Genomic DNA, 23,701 nt, shown 5'->3' on the forward strand with positions numbered 1-23,701 from the left:
AACTTTACATTTATCTACATTAAACCTCATTTGCCAAGTGGATGCCCAAACACTCAGTTTGTTTAAATCCACCTGCAATTCACAAACATCTACCATAGTCTGAACTATATTACATAGCTTGGTGTCATCTGCAAAAATAGAAATAGTGCTATTAATCCCATCCTCTATACATTAATAAATAAGTTGAATAATAGTGGTCCCAGCACTGAACCCTGGGGTACACCACTTATTACCGGGGACCATTCAGAGTAGGAATCATTGACCACAACTCTCTGGATACGGTCCTTGAGCCAATTCTCAATCCAATTACAAACTATACTTTCTAAACCTATAGTCCTTAATTTACCCATTAGGCGTCTATGAGGGACAGTGTCAAATGCCTTTGCAAAGTCCAAAAACACTAAATCCACAGCGGCCCCTCTGTCTAGACTTCTGCTCACCTCTTCATAAAAACAAATCAGGTTGGTTTGACAACTTCTGTCCTTCGTAAAACCGTGCTGGCTGTCACTTATAATGCTATTTTTTGTCACATAATCCTGTATATAGTCCCTCAATAGCACATGAAACATTTTCCCCACGATGGATGTTAAGCTTACTGGTCTATAATTAGCTGGGGAAGACCTAGAGCCGCTTTTGAAAATAGGCACCACATTTGCCCTGCGCCAGTCCCTTGGCACTATACCAGTCACTAGAGAATCTCTGAATATTATGAAGAGGGGGACAGAAATAACTGAACTAAACTCTTTAAGAATTCTAGGGTGTAACCCATCTGGTCCCGGGGCCTTGTGTACATTTATTTTACATTTATTTAGCTTGGACCATACCTACATTCATCCAATTCAGTATATCAACTGATATATTAACCCCACTGGCACCGGCTACATCAGCTTCTGTTGTATATACAGAGCTAAAGAACCCATTTAGTAACTCTGCCTTCTCTTGATCCCCTGTGACCAACTCCCCATTACCATTATCTAGGGGTCCTACATGTTCAGACCTTGGCTTTTTTGCATTTACATACTTGAAGAATTTTTGTGGATTTGTTTTACTATCCTTGGCCACCTGCCTTTCATTTTGTATTTTTGCCGATTTTATTACCTTTTTACAGATTTTATTAAGCGCTTTATAATTTAATAAGGCTGCAACTGTACCCTCAGATTTGTATTTTTCAAATGCCCTTTGCTTGTGATGTATTGCCCTTTCTACAGAAGGTGTAAGCCATGTGGGGTTTAATTTGAGTCATTTACACTGGTTACCTGTAGGAATAAATTTTGCACTATAATTACCCAAAGTAGATTTGAAAATCTCCCATTTATCATTTGTCCCATTATTTGACATTAGTTCTTCCCAGTCTATATCCTGAATTGCAGGCCTCATCCTGGGGAAATTGGCCTTCTTAAAATTAAATGTTTTTACCCTCCCAGCCCGTGTTTGTTTTTTACAGTATAGGTATAATGTAACTATATTGTGATCACTGTTACCAAGGTTTTCACGAACATTGACATTCCCAACAAGCTCTGCATTATTAGAAATGACCAGATCCAACAGAGCTTCACCTCTAGTCGGGTCTTCCACAAACTGGCCCATAAAATTTTCCTGCAACAGGTTGAGGCAGTTTCTCCCCATTGCAGTTGAAGCCGAACCATGACACCAATTAATATCCCGGTAATTAAAATCTCCCATTATCACTACTGTAATTTTTTCAGTGTTTACCTCCCTTTGTAATTCTACCCACAAGGTTTCAACCTCCTCACAATCTTCACCTTCTAATGTCTCTTTCACACTCGCCTTCATATCACTTCTCACATACAGACATACACCACCACCTTTCCTATTTGTCCTGTCTTTCCGGAGTGTAAAACCCTGTAGATTTACAGCCCAGTCATGTGAAGAGTCCAGCCATGTTTCAGCAACACCAACTATATCTATATGTTCCTCCAGTACCAAGGCCTCCAGCACCAAGGCCTCCAGCTCCCCCATTTTGCTTGCTAGACTTCTGGCATTTGTGAACATACACTTTAACTTGCCTATAAATGTTTCACTTTCATTATCAGAAATGTGATTGACATTATTAGGGCATTTTTATTTTCACTGCTGTTTTGTAACAAAAGGATCTCCCTATCCGGTTGTCTAATCCTCTCCCCACATTCTGTTTCTCCCACCACCAATATAGTCTGACCCCTCTCTAACCTGACTACCCCTTTATTTTCTACATTGACCTCCCTCCTCAGCCCTAGTTTAAATACTCCGTCACCCCAGCTAGAATTCTCTCCCCCAGCACAGCGGACCCCCTTCCATTTAGGTGAAAATCATCTGAAGAATACAGTTTGTACCCCAATGAAAAGTCAGCCCAGTGCTCTAGGGACCCAAAGCCTTCTCCTCTACACCAAGAGCATTTAACTCTGAGCTCCCGCTGTCTTTCCTGTGATGCGCATGGCACAGGCAGTATTCCTGAGAATACAACCTTGGAGGTACTTCCCTTCAGCTTGTAGCCTAGTTCTTTAAAATGATTCTTAAGGCTCCTCCACCTACCATTTATTCGGTCGTTGGTACCTACATGGACCATGACAGCTGGATCATGACAAGCCCCTCCCAGTAATTTGTCCAACTGTTCCACCACATGCCGAACCCTGGCACCAGGGAGACAGCAAACCATTCAGTTGAGGCATGGTTTCTCTACTTCTTTATGGACAGGAAACAATAATGCACAATGTACAACTAAGTAAACCTATTAATACCAATAAAGGGTGGCTTCACACGTCATTTGCTACCAGCCCATGATGTATGTCATTCGTATACATAGGCCCCCAATTTATCTAATAGATGGCAAAAGAGTGTCTTTTTGGTCTCCAATGGCCTGGTATACCCCCTTTTTTTTCTGTACAGAAAAGCATAGTTTACTACACTTTTCTATTTAGAGGCATACTGTAGAAAAAAACAAAAACAATGTGTGGTATATATATATATATATATATATATATTTATTTATTTTTCAACATGGGAGCAGATCGGTAACAGATGCCGCTTTATGCCTGTACAGTGATATTTGTCAGGAAATACTCCCAACGTATACCTCCGACGTACACTGCAAACAAATAGGGAGTCTGTCACCAGAAATTGGCCTATGACAACAAGAAAGTGTAGGCTTGTCTCAACATAACGCCGTTTTCCTTTTTCAGATGAGTGGCTCCGTTGCAGAAATAGAACTTCTCTGATTGATAGGGCCAGGAAATGTAGAAGCTACAATCCTGCCTGGCCCTGTATTCTCCTGAGCGCGCCTCGGCTTCTGAATCGGCACATGCGCAGTACAGCATCGAAGTTTCACAGGTCGAATCGGCTTTACTGCGTATGCGCCGATTACATCACACTAATCCGGGTATAGTTTGACATAAATCGGCACATGCGCTGGTTGGAGGTGAGCCAATTTCGGGTTTTGTGGATTTATCACCCGTTACAAGGCATTGGGGAATTAATCTACCAGGTTTGAGATTCACTTTTGACAAATTTATAAGAAAAATAGGGGAATCTAATGATCAAATAGAAAAATTGATTCACCCAGCCCAAATCCTGACCAGATCTGCGCACAAAGATCCACTTTCTATACTGAATCTAAATGGTAATCAGTTCCTCCCCTTACAGTCAGAATGCCCCAGAGAAGAAGAGAATCCCAGGGGAGCGTGGCCAGCAGGCAACATGAGAGGACGTGTTGAGTGAGAGCTCCGTCCGGTAACCCGCAATATCTATAATCCTGCATAATATCCTGAGACAGATAGACCTCTTTATAGCCTCCTGGAGTGGCACTGAGTCATGGCACCGATGGGTCCCACAAAAAGTACGTCGGCGGCGGAGAAATTGAAGAACTTTGCCCGGGACAGCGCTCAAAATGGCGCCGCAGAATCTCCGGCACAGCGCTCCAGGCCACCACGAGGTCAGAGCACCAGCACAACTCAGCAGGAGGAGACGGAGCCTGAGCCAGAGGTGACTCTGCAGCAGGTATACGAACAACTGCTGCAGGCTATCACTCTGTCCACTACATCGCTAACGGGGAAGATAGAGGAGGTGAGGGTGGATCTGGGCCTGGTACGCCATGATGTGCAGAAGCTAAGGGAAAGGGTAAAGGACACGGAACATCGAATCTCCGCCATTGAAGATGCTAATTTACGAATTCCCGCGAGATTGCCAGCAATGGAGGCCAAAGTGGAGATATGGCAGCAGAAATGTGATGACCTGGAAAACCGCTCACGCAGGAATAATATCAGAATTATTGGTTTACCGGAGCGAGTAGAAGGAATAGCGCCAGACATTTTTATTGAGCAGTGGTTCCGTGCCACCTTTCCTGAGGCGCATTTTTCAGCAGCTTTCGCGGTGGAACGCGCACACAGAGTTCCAGCACGACCTCCTCTGCCAGGCATGCCGCCAAGGCCCTTACTGGCACGCTTACTTAATTGGAAAGATCGGGATCAGATTTTACAGATGGCTCGTCAACACCCCAATATCCAGCATGAGAATTCCCGAGTGCTCCTGTTTCCAGATTTCTCGGCGGAACTACAAAAGAAGCGTGCTACATTTATTGCTATGAAGAGAAAGATGCGGGATCTGAATATATCCTATTCAATGGCCTATCCGGCTCGTTTACGTATCACTGATGGGAGGGAAAGCGATTTTTTTTGGAGATCCGAGGGAAGCTGAGGAATGGCTATCCTTGAGACCAGGTGACCGGAGGGTTTGAGTTGGGCCATGCGGGACTCGTTGTGCTGATAAAGATGCCGGATGTCCAGACATGCAACGCGACTTTCCCTCTTGGTGAAAGGACTGGCAGATTGGGAAGCTGGAACTGGATACTCCATTTTGAATACCCGAAGCCATGTCGCAGGAAAGTCGACACATCCGTTAACCTTCTGGACTGTCCGGTATTTCTTGTTGAGAATGTGAAGAGGTCTAATGGGAAATAGCGGGGAAATGAGGGTTGCTACAGTTGTTTTATCTCTGTGTAGGTTAACAGTACCATCTTTAATTGAATGCACAGACACCCCGTAACAATTAGCCACGGTATAACAGTTATACTTATACCTTCACAGGTTACTGATAAGTTTGCCCATGGGAGGGGTATACTCTCATGGAAGTCCCCACAGGGGGAAGTTTTGTTTTGTTGGATAACAGTTACACAGCTTGCTACACAATCTATGCAATATACGAAATTTACGATATTGGTATATAACTTGTATTATCTACAGGGGATAAGGGGGGGAACCCTCTGCAAACATGTGAGGGATTACTTGTATGGCTGATCTGAAAATAATGTCATGGAATATTAGAGGCATGGGCACCCCTCGCAAAAGAATTACTGTGTTTGCACACGTGAGGGAATTCGGACCGCACATTTTATGCCTCCAGGAAACCCATCTCACGGCTGATACAATCCACCGTCTTAAAAAACCTTGAGTCCAATGGGCAGAGCATTCGTGGCACACGTCATATTCTCGAGGGGTTTCTATACTGGTTCATAGATCAGTGCGGTGGAATGCAACCAAGACGGTGAAAGATACAGAGGGTAGATATATATTTGTACATGCATACATTAATTGTGCGCCATTTGTTGTCATAGGGATATATGCGCCACCTCCAGCAAACCTGTCAATACTGCAGACAGCGGTTACTTTTGTAGCCAATTACCCTGAAGCCAAAGTCGTATATATGGGAGATTTTAACCTTCTATTGAACCCGTATATTGACAAGTTCGTAGCTCAGAACGAGGCTGGGGATCTGCACCCACCTTCAAACTTGCAGCGACTGATAGATGAGATGGGATGGGTGGAGTTGTGGAGACTGAGACATCCCAAAGATCTTGAGTTCTCATGTTTTACCCCTGCTAGGGGGGCGTTACCTAGAATAGATTATATGTTTGGATCGGCCTCCTTGGGCCCTAGGGTAACTGATATTGAATACGCCCCTCCCAGTGCTTCGGATCATGCGCCCTTGCAGGCGACATTTCGTTTATACGATAGACAAGCTAGCAAATTAAACTGGAGGATTCACCCATTTTGGCTCTCTCTGATAGGGACTAATGATCGTATTCCTGATCAGTTAAACCAATTCTTTGAAATCCACGAAGAAGAGACTGATATTTCCCTAAGGTGGGACACGTTTAAAGCATATTTGAGGGGTTGTTTGAGGTCCACTATCTCATTTATCAAAAAGATATCAAGGGTAGAGGAAGATAGATTGGCAGGGACTTGGAACAGGCATATATCGAGGAGCCGACTGAGGACAATAGACTGCAATGGCAGCAGGCGGGCAGATTGTATCAGATACATCTCCGAGAGAAGGGGGATAGGAAGCTGTTTTTTCTTAAACAAAACGCCTTTGAACTAGGTAATCAGTCTGGGAGATTATTATCACAAATAGTACACTCCAACCAATCATCTCCGGCCATTCCAGAGATCATGGATGAGGGGAGACGATTTCTTAATGATGCCGAACAAATAGGGGATAGGTTCTGCAGATTTTATACTGATTTATATACATCCCAATGTGATTATTCGGAAGACTCCTTGTTGGAATATTTGGAGGGGATTACATTCCCGCAGTTAGCTGAGGAGCATAGAGACCGCTTAGATGGGGATATTACACTGGAAGAATTGCAGACGGCCGTGGAGGATTTAAATAATGGGAAATCGCCTGGGCCTGATGGAATCCCGTTGGAAGTACTCCCGATATTTAGAGATTATTGGCCCTGAGCTGCTTCAGATGTATGCAACAGACTTTGAAAATGGAGTTTTGCCCACTTCTTTATATGAAGCTACCATTATCATTCTACTGAAGCCTGACAAAGACCCCGTGGAGTGTGGATCATATAGACCTATCTCCCTGCTCAATTTAGATTATAAGATCCTAACTAAAATTCTGGCAAACAGACTTAATCATATTATCGCCTCACTCATACATGAGGATCAATCTGGTTTTATTCCCGGGAGGTCTACTTCGGGGAATATTCGGAGGGCTCAGGCGGTTTTACAGGTAGGGGGGAAACTAAACAAACAATGGGCGATGGCCTCACTTGATGCGGCCAAGGCCTTTGATTCAGTGGAGTGGAAATATCTGCAAGCGGTATTGTCTAAATTTGGGATAGGGTCGGGATTGTCCAAATGGATATCTATTCTATATAAACATCCCAAAGCCAATTTATTGATTAATGGGAGAGGTACTTCCTTTTTTTAATTGAGCAGGGGCGCCAGGCAGGGATGTCCATTATCCCCTCTTCTCTTTGCACTAGCCATAGAACCTCTGGCCATCCATATACGACAGGATCATATATTTCAGGGAGAAAAATTGGAGACAGAGAAAGTAGAGTGGGTCTATATGCGGATGACCTGATCCTTTACATGTCCAAGGTACATGATACTCTCCCAAGGGCAATTGATATTGTGAATCGGTTTGGCCGATATTCTGGACTGCTAATAAACTGGACTAAATCAGCCCTGATGCCGCTTTGGGAGGTAGAATGGCCGGAGGTATACTATAATCTGCCCGTGGTCACTAATTTTAAATATTTAGGTATATACATTACAAAGCTCCCTGCAGAGTCTCATGATAAAAACATATATCCCCTAGAGGCCCTATTTATCGAGAAATTTAAGACATGGAAAACGCTGCCGCTGTCTGTGGCAGGTCGGATAAACTTGGTGAAGATGATTCTTTTACCTAAGGGATTATATTAACTGGAACATGCAAATGGTCCCATTCCGAGATATTTTTTTAATAAACTACACTCATTGACGGCTAGCTTTGTCTGGGGGAAATCTCGAAGCAAGCTTGCATTGGCCCAACTACAGCGCCCACGGGATAGGGGAGGAATGGCACTGCCTGGCTTCTACATTTATTTTTTGAGTGGTCAACTACGTTATTTGAAAGAATGGATAGGACAAGGCACAGAATCCTTTCCCGACTATGCTTTGGGACAGGTGCTGGGGACATCAGTCATGTGGCCGGTGTTGGAGAATCACAATTTGTTTAGAGGGAGACTACTCCTACTCCATAGATTAGCTCATCAGGTATGGAAAGCAGCTAGGTTGATATATGGCTTTAGGGCCTTGGAGGAGGAGACACCGATGTGGGGAAATCCCATGTTCGCACATTTACAAATGATGGAGGGTTCGGAGTATTGGAAGGTGAATGGGGTGCTGTGTCTGGGGGACGTTTATAGGGAAAATGTGTTGCTATCGTTTACTCAGATGATGGAAGAATATGGTTTACATCGCACCCAGTTCTTCAGATATTTGCAACTACGACATGCGTTGAACTGTCAATTTAACACGCAGTCCCCGTCTCTTTCGAAGTTCCCATTGATTGGAGTTCTAAAAACACAGGGACCCAAGGGCATTATTTCGGCACTGTACACTCATCTCCTGAATGTACGAACTGAGTCACACAAGCTTCCGGTGCAATCGGCGTGGAAAGCAGTTATCCCCGGCTTGTCCGAGGAAGACTGGTCAGAAGCCCTGGAGTCTCATATGTTGGTATCTCCTTCTGTTAATAATAGGCTGACCCAACTATACATAATACACCAATGTTACCTTACACCAACACTTCTACATCGAATGGGTCAGATACCGAACTCAGAATGCCATAGGTGCCACTCTTCAGGGGCAAACTTTATACACCTCATTTGGGAATGTTCACGCATCAGCTCCTTCTGGGAAGGGGTGCTTGAGGTTCTGAGGGACATTGTGTCGGTGCCTATACCCAAGACGCCGGAACTGTGCCTGTTGGGTTTGTTGCGGGAGGAGGATTGGCAATTGCATACCCGAGTGTTCCTTAGGGAAACACTATTCTTAGCTCGTAAAGCCATAGCCCTGAGATGGATGGCGGATAGACCTCCCACGGTTGGGCAATGGAAATCCTTGGTTGACAATGTTATCCCATTTGAGAGAGTGGTGTACAGAAATAGGAAATGTGTTAATAAATTTGGGAAGATCTGGGATTGTTGGCTTGCATCATCAGGGACCTTGGGTATGGGAAATAATATGCATTCTCTATTACATTGATCGTCGAGGAGGAGAGGAGAGAGAGGAAGGAGATATAGTGAACTAATGTGGTAAACAATTCAACGTTTGTACCTCTATTATCAATGTATGTATAATTGGGGCTAACTTGACCTATATCATAACCACCTACCCATATAAGGGAAGATGCAATGTTTGAATTGTAATTTGTGATGTATATCATGTCTGGAATACCATGTAACTACTTTGTATTCAATGTTCTGAGATATATAGTACCAATGGAAAGTTATTTCTTTTATTCTTGTACTGCAAGCTTGGAGTTCAATAAAACGAGTTTAAAAAAAAAAAAAAAAAAAAAAAAAAGAAGAAGAGAATCCCATGAGATTTGGACCCCACCGTATTGAGTGAAAGAAAATCTCGGTCCAGTAACGTCTTAAAGAAATATGTCAGATCATTCTAGCCTACTAAACTGGTACCAACACTTGGTAGTTCATTTGAAAGCATGTGCCCAAATACCTTTCAATTTCTTCCTATTAACTTGTTTGCAGAGATAATTGGCTTTATTGCAATATGCAAACTAGGTTTGAAGTGCCACTCGAGCGGTCCGATTCCCCACAAGTACTCCCGTTTTCTGCATCTAAGCCAGCCCAACTCCTCCCGTCTCTTTATTGATGTTGCCATGCTATGCAAACGTCACAGTTCTCCTCATAGAAGCCGCTCGCATAATGCCGGTGTATGCACCACATTTCTTATTATGTAGTCAAAAGCAAACTACGCATAAACCGTGACGTCAGCAGTACACCCGGAAGAGATCCGCCCCGCTCCACTTTTCCAGCAATGAGTTCAGCATTTTGGGCTTGACATAAAAATAAAAAAAATCAAGACCAGAGGGAATCTACACAGTAGAAAAATAATACATGGGGAGATTTCTCAAATTTAGTGCAAGTGCATTGGAAACGATACAGCAAACTTGTTGATTGCTATGAACAACTTTTTTTTTTTTTGCATGAGTTCTAATAAATCTCCCTTATAGCCCTTACAAAAAAATTACACTCACCGGTATACTCCAAATCTGTAGGCCATCTGTGTAGCCAATCATCAGAAGCAAAGGGGGATCATTGCCCGAACTGTGCGTTTCATGAAACTCCATATTTCTGTATGTATCTAGAATCGACAAACAGACAACCCTCGTCTCATAATTAAAAAGAATTAAAAAAAAATAGTGACCGACAGTCATAGTTACGCTTTCCTGCCTACTCCAATATCTGAAAGCGTACTTAGCAGCCATGATATATATATTATTAGAAAAATCTCTACATGAGCAGAGTTTGAAAATAATTATTACCAGCAACTCTGGGGGAATTTCCCAACTCTCCTCTGAAATTCTCCCTGACATAATTCCTTTTAGTCATAGACCAATGTGTATAACAGCAAAACCCCTGCTCAAATAAATTTGAAACAAGTAACCCCCCCCCCCCCCCACGGCTATGATCCATTGCAAGTTTGAGCAAAACTTGCCAGCATGCCACGAAAGCCGCAGCGGAATTTTTGGAAACCCCATTCACAAGTATTGTACGGAGTTGCAGAATTTGTGTGGAATCCACACTGAAAATTCGGTGACGTCTGAACCTGGCCTATGGGATCACAGGAGCAGAAATAAAAATTTAGGTAATGGGGATCATTTTGACCATTTAGAAATACAGAAATGAATATTAAATTAATAATATAATCCAGCAGCTGGGAATGTTAGATCTAAAATATAAAAATGTTAGCGCTGCCAAAACATAAATAGCCTTACCATTCAAATCCGAATTTTCAAACCGGACCCAAACTATTTTCTCTTTTTCTTCCATTGCAGGTGATCCACTATAAGCCTAAAAAACACGAGTGTCATCATAAATATATGTTTAACGTAACCTTTCCACAGCAAAACCTTTAGGCTACATTCACGCGAGGGTGACAGATTTACGCCGTAAATCTGTCCGTGTGCGTTGCGTTTTTGCATCAGTGTGCTTTGCGTGTGGCATGTGTTTTTCACAGACTTGCAAGCACTTTTTCTTCAATGTAATTGATGCGTGAAACACAGATGTGCGTCCGTGGTTTTCACGCACCCATATAGGACATGCAGTGAGTTTCACGCAACGGACACTCGCTGCATGAAAACTCACACGTGAGAATAGCCCCATTGAAATCAATGGGTCCGTGTGCTGTGCGTAGTTTCAACACACAACACACGGACAAAAATCACTCTAGTCTGAATGAGCGTTTACTTGCAGACAAAAAACTAGACAGGCTGCTCCTCTGGTTCCTTGACATAGCAACAACTTATCAATAGGAACATATCCACTATAGTCTTTATGCGTACAAGAATAGGCAGCACTCCAATTCAAAGTGAGAACGTTTGTTTTAATCGCCCTCGTGCAATGTTTCCACTCTATTGATGGAGCCTTTTTCAAGCCGAAACGTTGCACGAGAGCGCTTAAAACAAACCTTTTTCACTTTGAATTGGAGTGCTGCCTATTCTTGTATGCATAAAGACTACAGTGGATATGTTGCAAATTTTAAAATACACATGTCCTTCTGTTGCAGAATTTCACCACCGATCTGGGCCCGATATTTTTCCCATTGCTTAATCCATAGCTAGCACAAGAATATTTCACCACAGAAGTTCAGGCAACATCGACAGCGAAAACAATCTGCTGAGTGTGAACAGGTCCTTAAAAGCTTTGGCGATAATAGAAAGTTTTAAATGGGGTTTCCACCTAAAACATATATCACCTATCCATACACAGCATAGGTATGAAATGTTGGATTAGATCATGGGGAAAGGGAGTCCTGTGTCCCCATTCCCTCAGCCTGAGCTAGAATGAGAAGGGAGGAGAGAAATGTATAAGAGATTAAAGAGGCTCTGTCACCAGTTTATAACTGCCCGATCTTCTACCTAATCTAATAGCCACTTTAATGTAGATAAGTAATGTGTTTTTTTTTTGTTTTTTTAAACTTTTGTTTTTGACAAATGTGGTGATGTCTGGTCATACTCTTGTCGCTTGTGTGAAGGAACTACTGGAGTGACAGCACAGCGTTATCTCGCGAGATCACGCTGTGCTGTGGATTAAGCTGGACATGAATGGAGAAGTGTATGATGCGGATTGGTCAGCGTCATGCACTTCTCTTTACTATGCCCACTTGGTCAAGAGTAAAAAAAAAAAACACCCATTTGGGCATTAAGAACAAATTTGCATAACACTTAAAGTGCTCATAACTTTGTCAAAAAGAAGTTATTTTTTTAAAAAAAATACACCACATTACTTATCTACATGAAGGCGCCTATTAGATTAGGTAGAAGATAGGGCAGTTATAAACTGGTGAAAGAGCTTCTTTAAGTATGAACGGGCACTCTACGTACAAATCTATGGAAGACATGGAAATTGCCAAGTTAGCGCACTTAGCAGTTTCCATATTTGTCATAAAGAAATTATCTGTACATTTGCATCCTCCAACATTAAAGGGCTTCGCTGGTAATGTACCTCCAATAGACTTATATGCCGGGCGCTTCAAGTATACTTCGCTATCACTGCATTCAAAGCCTCCCCACTGCGGTTCTTACAATCTGTGTGGGTTCCGGCAGATGGAGCCCACCAATCTAACATTTATCTCATATCCAGTGGATGGGTGATGAATGTTAAAAGCTGGAAAACATTGAATGTCTGGACGCCTGGTCTTGTGTATAAAGATAAAGTGGGGTTCGTCCCATTTTGTCAAGCTGGTGACAAAACCAGTAGTATAATTTATTTGATAGATATAGCCAACAAACATGGTATCCAGGTGTTGCGGTTTAGCCCTGATGCGGAGAAGGTGTTCGATCACCTTAGTTGGGATTTTATGTTTGCCGCTTTTGATCACTTGGGCTTTCGGAGGACAGTCTATACAAACTTTAGCAGGTCTTTACTTAACTTATACTTCTGCAGTAAAACTCCCTCACGCCACCTCCTTGTCTTTCCCCCATTTATAATGTTATTTCGAAAAACGATCTATTTTAAACCACTTTATGAGCGATTTTTAGATTTACGCTAATTAGTTTCTTCATGCCCAAGTGGGCGTAGATTCACTTTAGACCAAGTGGGCGTTGTACAAAGGAGTGTATGACGCTGACCAATCAGCGTCATGCATTTCTCTCCATTCATTTACACTGCACTAGCGATATAGCTATATCGCTATGTGCAGCCACATACACAAACACTAACATTACTGCAGGGTCCTGATAATGAATATACATCACTACCAGCCTGGACATGATGTTTATTCAGAATCCTGACACTTCTGAATCTTTTCTGTGAGATTCCAGCAAGGCAAGCGTAATCTCGCGAGATTATGATGTAACCTGTCATTTCAAACGAGATTACGCTTGTCTTGCTGGAATCTCACAGAAAAGATTCAGACATGTCAGGATTCTGAATAAACATCACGTCCTGGCTGGTAGTGATGTATATTCATCGTCAGGACACTGCAGTAATGTTATAGTGTGTGTATGTGGCTGCACATAACGATATAACTATATCGCTAGTGCAGTGTAAATGAATGGAGAGAAGTGTATCAGCGTCATACACGCTGAATTGGTCAGTGTCATACACTCCTCTGTACAACACCCACTTGGTCTAACGTAAATACACGCCCACTTGGGCATTAAGAAACTCATTAGCATAAAGCTAAAAATCGCTCATAAAGTGGTTCAAAATAGATCATTTTTCTAAATAAAAAGCACTGCTGTCACCTACATTATAGCGCCGATCTCCTTATATAGGACTTATAATGTGGTGACAGAGCCTCTTTAACACCAATTTGACCAATTTAACAGATCCACACTACCATACTGATGTACTTTCAAATTTTATGATTGAACTTACTTTTGTCAAGGTCATAATGTTTATACTTCATGGTTATCTTTGTGTTGGATCTGTATTGTTAAGTATTTTTAAAAGTCTTCCTATGTTCGCCCTATTATAGAAATAAATAAATCTGTCCGCATCCGTGACTAGAGGGAGCTTATGTAACCAGATTTATACAGCTCCCAATAAACTAAATTAAACTCGCCATAGTGGTATCTGCAGAGAGGCAAAATTGTGAAGGAAAGCAGATTTGGAGCATTTTGCATCTACAAGTCCACAAGTTTAAAGCTATATAAATAATTCAGACTATAAATATAGTAAAGGTGCCATTTCGCAAAAAATGGTCACTAATGAAGTAAACTTTCTAAATTGTTACATGAATATATTATATGGCTAGACTTTTTACAAATACAAGTTTTCAGGAAAACGGTTGGTCCAGAAATAATATAATCCCATGTGTGCACTGTCAGCATAAGAGTTTTGAGCTTCCTATAGAATTTGTAAAATTGCAGATGTTCCCTCCCTTAACCCGTTAGTGACCGGCCCATAGTGTTTTTACGTCGGTCACTAACGGGCCTTATTCCGATGCCATAGACTTTTTACGTCGCGGCATCAGAATAAGTAAACAGAGCAGGGAGCTGTCAAATCTCCCTGCTCTCAGCCGCTAGAGGCAGCTGAGGGCTGGGGGCGTCCCTGCTCTGCCGGGTGATAAGTATCGATCTCACACGTTTAACCCATCAGATGCGGTGCTCAATAGTGAGCGCCGCATCTGAGTGGTTTTGGAGAGAGGGAGGGAGTTCCCTCTCTCCCCCACAGACACCCGGCAATACGATCGCCAAGTGTCAGTGTCTCCCATGGCAGCCGGGGGGCCTAATAAAGGCCCCCAGGTCTGCCAGTAATGAATGCCTGCTAGATCATGCCGCAGGCATGACCTAGCAGATGCCTGTCCGTTTTAAACGGACAGGCAGTAATACACTGCAATACAAAAGTATTGCAGTGTATTATAAATGTGATCGGAGAATCGCATATTATAGTCCCCTAGTGGCACTAGTAAAAAAGTTACAAAAAAAGTTGAATAAAGTGAATTTAAAAAAAATAATAATGTGAAAAAAAAATGAAAAACCCGCTTTTTCCCCTTACAAACTGCTTTACTATTAAAAAACCAAAATAAAGTAAAAAGTTACACATATTTGGTATCGCCGCATCCGTAACGACCCCGACTATAAAGCTATTACATTACTTAACCCGCACGGTGAACGCCGTAAAAAATTAAATAAAAAACTACGGAAAAATTGCTGTTTTTTGTGAATCCTGACTTTAAAAAAAATGTGATAAAAAGTGATCAAAAAGTCGCATCTACTCCAAAATGGTACCAATAAAAACTACAAGTCGTCCCGTAAAGAAAAAGCCCTCATACAACCGCATCGGCGAAAACATAAAAACGTTACGGCTCTTCAAATATGGATACACAAAAACAAATAATTTTGAAAAAAAAAGCGTTTTTACTGTGTAAGGGTATGTTCACACGAGGGCGTCTGTAACGGCTGAAATTACGGGGATGTTTCAGCCTGAAAACATCCCCGTAATTTCAGCCGTAACGGCATGTGCAGGCGCTTGAACTCCGCGTCCATTACGGACGTAATTGGCGCTGCTATTCATTGGAGTCAATGAATAACGGCTCGAATTACGGCCAAAGAAGTGACAGGTCACTTCTTTGATGCGGGCGTCTAGTTACGCGCCGTCATTTGACAGCGGCGCGTAAATTACGCCTCGTGTGAACAGACAAATGTCTGCCCATTGCTTTCAATGGGCAGATGTTTGTCAACGCTATTGAGGCGCTATTTTCGGACTTAATTCGGGGCAAAAACGCCCGAATTACGTCCGTAATTAGTGCGTGTGAACATACCCTAAAAGTAGTAAAACATACAAAAACTATACAAATTTGGTATCGATGCAATCGTAACAACCCGCTGAATAAAGTTATTGTGTTATTTATACCACACGGTAAACGGCGTAGATTTAGGACGCAAAAAAGAGTGGCGAAATTTCAGATTTTTTTTCTATTCCCCCCCCCAAAAAAAGTTAATAAAAGTTAATCAATAAATATGTACCTCAAAATGGTGCTATTAAAAAAATACAACTTGTCCCGCAAAAAACAAGACCTTATACAGCTATGTCGACGCAGAAATAAAAAAGTTATAGCTCTTGGAATGCGACGATGGAAAAACGTAAAAAATAGCTTGGTCATTAAGGTCTAAAATAGGCTGGTCATTAAGGGGTTAAATTATCTCTAAACCTGACGCATCCCGAGATGTGCGGTGTAAGATGCGAAGAAATATGTAAAAACAATTTTTAAAAAAAGTATACCTCCGACGGATGCCTCTGACTCAGCCCACGAGCCTGCTCCATACTCTCCCCCCCCCCCCCCCCGGCCTCTGTCAAATATATAGTGCGACGGCATCTATGAGAGAGGCCCTAATTGTGGTGCTGTTGAAGCCTGGGAAAGATCCGACTCTCCCGGATTCCTACCGGCCCATCTCGTTGATTAACTCAGATGCAAAGATACTTGCCAAAATATTAGCTACCAGATTAAACAAAGTTATATTGTCCCTCATCCATCCTGACCAAACAGGCTTTATGCCTGGGAAGGGTACGGATATTAACGTACACAGGTTGTTTCTTAATATTGATGCGGCACAATACGATACATCCCCTGGGTTTGTTCTCTCCCTAGATACATATAAAGCCTTTGATTCGGTTGAATGGAGGTATCTCTGGATACTGCTTTCCCGTCTAAACGTTGGTCCCAGATTTCTGGCCCTCGTCCGTCTGTTATATGAGCAGCCTGTCGCTAGGGTGAGAACATATCTGGATGTCTCTAAGCCCTTCTCTTTAGGTCGGGGTACGCGCCAGGGCTGTCCACTTTCCCCTTTGTTGTTTGCTCTTGCAATTGAGCCTCTGGCGCTGGCAGTTAGGCGTTCTTCCTCCATTATTGGTATCCCTCGAGGCTCGCTAGTTGAGAAAATATCCCTGTATGCAGATGATACTTTGGTGTACCTAGCGGATGATGGTCCTTCGTGGTCTTCACTCTTGCAGCTGATTGTTACTTTTGGGGTGTTCTCGGGGTTGTCGGTTAATTGGTCTAAGTCGGTTATGTTCCCTCTATGTGCAGAATATCGCTCCCGGCAGGGGCTCCCTGTCCCGTTGCAGGTCGTGTCTCAATTTACGTATCTTGGGGTGCGGATTTCCCTTAATTTGTTACGCTTTCGTGAACTTAATCTGTGTCCCTTAGTGGCCTCTACTGAAAAGCAGCTAAACTCTTGGAGGAACCTCCCCCTCATTATATGGTAGGATAAACCTTTTTAAAATGATATATCTGCCTAAATTCCTTTATCTCCTACATATTTGTCCGATTATCTTGCCCAAACAATTTTTTGGCCACCTGGATGGGATCCTACGTGGGTTTTACTGGCAAGGCGGCATACCCAGGTTTAGTCTCAGTCTTCTGCAGGCCCCAAGGAGTGTGGGGGGGATGGCGGTGCCCAACCTTTACTTATATTATCTGGCTTCGCAGCTGGTACTGGCTCACTGGTGGATTGACATTGACTTAAGTAATGCGGCCACGGCGCTGGCTGGAGCACTCATGACTTCCTATGAGAGTCTTACCAACCTCTTATATAGGTTTAAAACTTCGTGTCAGGCGCCCTTACCGTTAAAAACTATTGCGAATGCCTGGAAGAAGGCACAACTCTTACTAAAAGATACTACGGATTCTTCTGTTTCCCCCAGGACTCCGTTATGGAATAATCCATGGCTGCCTCACCTGGTGTCCCTGCCGGGAGCGATGATGTGGGCGGGGGTAGGGGTTCGATTTTTAGGCCAAATATACTCTGTAGACAGCGAGTTTGTCTCCTTTTCTGAGCTAGAGGAGAGATTTGGGGTCTCGAGAAAGGTTTTTATCATTATCTCCAGTTGAGACATGCCTGCTTGGCTCAGTTTGGTTCTGTTATGCCAGCTTTGGGGTTTTCCGGATTGGAGGACCTACTCGGCACCCCAGACCTTCCTAAGACCCTCACTCAGACGTATGCCCTGTTGCTGTCCTCTGTAAAACGTCCATTTGATAGGGCGTACCTGGGGTGGAAGAGAGATATCCCTGATCTGTCGGAGGAGGAGTGGAGGGAGGTGGAGCTTTCCTTTTTTGATTCCGTAGTTAGTGCTCGAGATTTTTTGATACAATCACGGTTTCTACACAGAATTTACTATACTCCGGTTAGACTTCAGAGAATTGGGGCCTCCGGGTCGGACAGCTGTTTTAGGTGTCAGTCGGAATATTGGCACGTACCTCCACTGTGTCTGGTCCTGCCCTAGGATTTCACTATTTTGGTCAAGGGTTGTAGAGTTTCTGCATGACAACTTTGAGTTTCCCAGGGTTCTCTCCCCTCAGGTGTGCCTCTTGGGCATTATGAATGAGTTAGTACAAGACTATTATGACAAAATCTTTTTCCGATTTGTTTTGTTCTGTGCACGGAAGGTTATAATTATGGAATGGAAGGCCACGGTGTGTCCTAGTATAGAACATTGGTTACAACTGGTAAATAAGTATATACCATTATATCAGAAATTATACATTAGCAGAGGGTGTCCTGACAAATTCGGGAAGATATGGGCTAGATGGATGGAGATTTCGGACACTGTTGTCTGATAGGTAGGAGTGAGTGACGTGTGACTGGTTGTTTGTTTTTGGTAATAATGGCGGTCAAATGTTGATCCTATTTTCTTCATAATACACTTATATGCACCTGTAATCCGTTAAGTTTTCAGGTGGACTTTTGCACTGTAATTGTGTTTTTCTATATGAGGATTGTCATTGCCAACTAGTGCGGTTGGTCAGTATGTTATGGGTGTTTTTGTGCGCAATTTTGCGATTTTGTACATTTGTATTTTGAGAAAAAGTTAATAAAGAAAACCTTTTAAAAAAATATATAGTGCGAACGTTGGGAAGGGGTTAGCGCAATTTAAGAAAAATTAAGGGTAGACACATCTGTATCCCGACATGCAATACAAGTAGGGCTGGATTTAAATATAAGCACAATAGACCTGTGCCTATAGTCACCCTGGTAAATGGCGTCTGCTGAAGTGAAAATGTACATATAAAAACACAGAACAGTGTATAATCTCCCTCTGCCTACATACTACTCAAATATAAATTTAGGTACTGAATGAAAGCACTAACCTGTGGAACAACATCTTGAAGAAATGTCACAACACTTTCCATATATGACTGCTCCCTGCAAAACAAGCAGAATTGATTGAGGAAAAATGATTGAACAGACTCAGCTCACACTTAGTATCAGAGACTGACCTTATACCAATACACTGTACAGTATGTCAATATCTACCATGTTAATTCAGATTACAGCAAGAAAAATCTGTTTACCTAAATCGACAAAGGGTCGAAACTGCAAAATATATTCTACAAGTTAACATATAAGAGATGCTCATCTCCACTATAGAGACAACTACTAACATTATCTAAAAAGAAACAACCAACCACTTTTAAGCAAGAATGCATATTCTTACACGGTGTGATATTTTACAGCCGCTTTTAAGCAGCTTGATTTTTTTATATTTTCATGCACTTTTGTAAAGCACACTTTAAAAAATGAAAGGGGTTTTCCAGCCAATAAAAATTGATAGCCTATCCTCAGGATAGTCCATGAATAGCTGATGTGTCGGGGTCCGACTCCCGAGACCCCCACCAATCAGCTCTTTTGAAGGGGCCGCGCGCTTGTATGCTTCCCCTTCATTTCTTCTTGCACACTGTGAATACGCGCCACGCATGTAGCGGCGATTCACAGATATTGCAGCCTTTTTATCCCATTGAAGTGAATGGGAGAAAAGTCTGCAATACCGGTGAATCACCACAAAATGCATGGTGAACATTTACAGTTAGAAAGAAGAAATTAACACGAGCGCTGCAGCCCCTTCAATACAGCTGATCGGCGGGGGTCCTGGGAGTCGGACCCCGACCCATAAGGTATTGATGGCCTACCTGAGGATAGGCCATCAATTTTTAATCGGCTGGAAAACCCCTTTAACAACAAAACAGATATTCTTACGTGACAGCCTGAGGCCGAACCATCACTCCTCCCGTGCAACGACTTGGGCGCCGTGGAGATTCCGTTGTCATGTTTGAATAGTAACTTTATTTTCTAATAGATGTGAAAAAAAGAAAAATGAAATTAGGCTGACGAATGTTTCTTTGAAACAGTCCATATTTATTATGCGAGTTGATTTTAGATAGGCAAAATGTTGTGTTATGGTACATATAACATACTGCAAACCATTTAAAGAGAATCTCCAGCAGACACATAAAATCCCCCCCCCCCCCCAGGTGTTTCATTTTCTCCCTTGTCATCTTTAACTTGCTTTTTTATAGATAATAATCTGCCTTCTGTCCACCATGATTATAGAAATCCCTGTCTGCAGCCAGTTGCTCTAGTAACTACATATCCCATCATGCCCCAGGCATCACATACAGGGGTGTTACCAGAGAACACTAGTTATATACAGGGCTGGCATCAGCACTCGGTAAGAATGGGGAAATGCTGGGGCCCACTAAATTAGGGAGGGCCCACTGTTGTCTGTATTTAATCCCGTGCAGTCTTTCGCACACAGGACACTGCTGTTCTTACTTCTGGCTTCTCGGACATTGGGTGAGAGGCCCTCCAGTGCTCAGGGGAAGCCTCTTTATATTTAATTATTATTATTTATCCTCTTCTTCTCTGCCGGATCACAAACTCACTGGTGATTAGGAGGCAGAAACACAGACTAGAGGACTTTATCTGCCTAAATATCATAAGGGTATATCCAGACGTAGATCCATGGATGTTACCACAAGTCTGCAGCCATTCCGTAGCAAAATCCAGGATGTGTTACATGCGGATTGTGCTGCACATTCACCGGAAGTTTCACCCTTTACATATAAGGGCTGAAATTTGCGGTGAAAAACCGTGACATAAATCAACATGCTGTGGATTTTAAAATCTGCAGCATTTTGCAGATTTTGTTCAGTTACATTTGGATGGGGTTTTGACCAGTTCAGATTACCAGCCACTAGAGGGGAGGGGAAGACTGACCCATCGAGATGGTCGCGGAGGTCTGCTACGATCGCAACTCCTGACAGACCTGAGTGGGCAGGAGAATCAATTTGCCCTGCGAGTCCTTATCGAGACTTATCCCAGAACATTGCCCTCTGAAGGGACCTGAAGTGGAATTGTGCATATGAAACCACCTAGATGGTCGACACCATTCTGTTCAGCCGTCGGATGCCAAAATGGATAGTTAAAAGGAGTGTCCTGCAAAGAAGAGCCATTTTGGTACGAGTAGAGGCTACCGTGTCCCCTGGAAGAAAGACTTGTGCTGCCCTGGTGTTAAATGTAGGCCAAATGTCAGTAATGGGTTATTTGCAAAGGTACTCCACTCTACTGCAAGATCAGACTAATTTGACATAATTCTATACACATCCACACATGGTTAATGTACATTCATGTCACTATTCATAATGTTATGGTTTTTATCTATACTTTATTATATATTTTTAGGCACTAGTTTTAGGGGCACATTCAACAAATCTAAAACTGATCCAGCAAAACAAGGGGAAGTAGAGAAACTGTTACCATAGTTAGTCAATAATAAAAACAATAACCCATTCTAAGTAACAGACAGATTATAAACATTGATCTTGGTTAGTAAATTCCAGTCTTGACAATTATTGGGCATTACCATTCAGCAATGCAACAACTAATAACGTTGTACAGTATGAGGCTATGTAGCCAGGCCAGAAAAGTCAGTTGATTTATTACTGTACATTAATAAAATGAATTTATTTAACTGTAATTGCAAATAAGAAATGTAATTAAATAATACCTTTTTTTTTTAATTAACAGTGTTTAGTATAACTTTGTAAATAATTTTTAATCAATCCGTCAGTCCCACGGACCTGACTGTTTCAGTGTTGGCGGGTCCTGCGTGTGACATGAAGGATCCACCTGTAATCGATGACATCTAAGTGATACAGCGGTTCTGTATAGAGAATACGGAACAGCTGTATCTCCAAAAGTAAAACAAATTTTTGATTAAATATATATATATATATATGCCCTCAAAAGGTGTACATATCCTTTAAAAACAAACCGCTCGTAATAAGGAGACTATCAAAGCCATTGAATCGATGAAACCTTAAGTGTACTAAGAGGACCCACTGTGATTATCCTACATGAGTCAGATTGTAAATTAATGTCTGATTGAAGCCATTTTAAAGACCACAGGGCGTGTACTAGACCTTTTAACTTGAACCTCCTGTCCTTTATAGATACCGCGCAGGTAGACCATCCAGGGCATATCACAGGGAAGTATGGGAGGTAAAGGGAGCACTACTGTGAATACTGGGTGAATAGACAGGACTGCCATGAATACTGGGGAAAGGTAGGGGGACAGTACTGTGGATACGGTTAAAAGGAAGGCACTGCTGTGACAACTGGGAAAAGGGAGGGAGGCACACCACTGTCACTAGTGGTGAAATTGTGACCAGTGGGTGAACAGTGTCTAGTGGGGAAAGGGAGGAAGCAATACCGCTGTGATGACTAGGGAAAATGGTAAAGGCATGCCTGTGACTAGCAGTGGAATGCAGGACCTGTGACAAGCGGCAGAAAGGTACACCAGTGACTACCAGGGGGGCAGGCCAATGAATAGCGAGGGGGAAGGCACGCCAGTGACCAGTGGCGGGAGGGGAGAGGCACGCCAGTGAGCCGTGGGAACGAGAGGCACGCCAGTGAGCCGTGGGAACGAGAGGCACGCCAGTGAGCCGTGGGAACGAGAGGCACGCCAGTGAGCCGTGGGAACGAGAGGCACGCCAGTGAGCCGTGGGAACGAGAGGCACACCAGTGAGCCGTGGGAACGAGAGGCACACCAGTGACCAGAGAAGGCAAGAGCATGCATGCCAGTGACCAGTGGGGGGGGCACATTTTCTCCAGGAGCCACTCCTGGTTTTGACTTCTTTAAAAATACTGCCGCGTGAAAGAGTCCTAATACCTGCTAGATGCGAGTTCTGCGTGTCCAGGATGCTGCTGCCTTCACCTACTCTCATGTACTAGCACAGTTTTATTTCTGTAGCGCTTTCTTTTTATAAGGGTATGTTCACACTGGGTGGATATGCTGCACATTTTCTGCATGGAAAAATCTGTAGCTTTTATCGTAGCAGCAAAGTGGGTGATCCTTGAACAAATTTTATCCACACACTGCGGAAAAAAATTCAAATTGATCTGTGGTACAGATTTTAAATCTGGAGAATGTCAATTTATGTTGAAGAAGGCCGTTTTCTGCAGCAGTAAATCCGCCAGAAAATCCGGACTAATAGAAGCCGATTTGGGGTGTGTGTGTGTGTATATATATATATATATATATATATATATATATTCGGGCGGATTTCCCTGCAGTTTCTGAGTCGGATACCCAACAGAATTTTCCGTAGCGCATCGCACCAGTGTGAACTCGTGTGGTTTCAATGTGCTTCAACTGTAACAGAAAACTGCAGTGCAAAGTTGCATGAGTTTTTTTAAAATGCAATTAAGAACTTGAAAACCGCAACAAATCTGCAGTAAAAACAGCATACGGAAACCCAACATTATCCCCCCTATGCGATTTCTCCCTCCAGACTCCAGGTGCTCCGCTTCCTAACTTATTACTCTGCTTTCTACAAGCCTTCTCCCCTTCTTGGTGTCTTTAAAAAAAAGCATATTGAGACGATGCCGC

At 42.8% G+C, this 23,701-nt stretch overlaps 1 protein-coding gene across 5 annotated transcripts in view; it reads right to left on the reverse strand.

Annotated features, from left to right (window-relative positions):
• The window catches only part of BCAS3 (BCAS3 microtubule associated cell migration factor), a 1,147,652-nt gene that overhangs the window by 1,115,572 nt on the left and 8,379 nt on the right, over positions 1-23,701 (reverse strand). For all 5 annotated transcript variants that reach the window (XM_075852996.1, XM_075852997.1, XM_075852998.1 and 2 more), the window contains exons 2-5: positions 20,008-20,100; positions 19,122-19,176; positions 10,801-10,876; positions 10,060-10,166 (exon numbers count right to left, since the gene is read on the reverse strand). In XM_075852996.1, the coding sequence (XP_075709111.1) occupies positions 10,060-10,166; positions 10,801-10,876; positions 19,122-19,176; positions 20,008-20,078 (309 nt within the window). In that variant the 5' untranslated portion in view covers positions 20,079-20,100. The remainder of the gene's footprint in view (positions 1-10,059; positions 10,167-10,800; positions 10,877-19,121; positions 19,177-20,007; positions 20,101-23,701) is intronic.

This window comes from Rhinoderma darwinii, chromosome 2, assembly GCF_050947455.1.
Source record: "Rhinoderma darwinii isolate aRhiDar2 chromosome 2, aRhiDar2.hap1, whole genome shotgun sequence".
Taxonomy (NCBI): domain Eukaryota; kingdom Metazoa; phylum Chordata; class Amphibia; order Anura; family Rhinodermatidae; genus Rhinoderma; species Rhinoderma darwinii.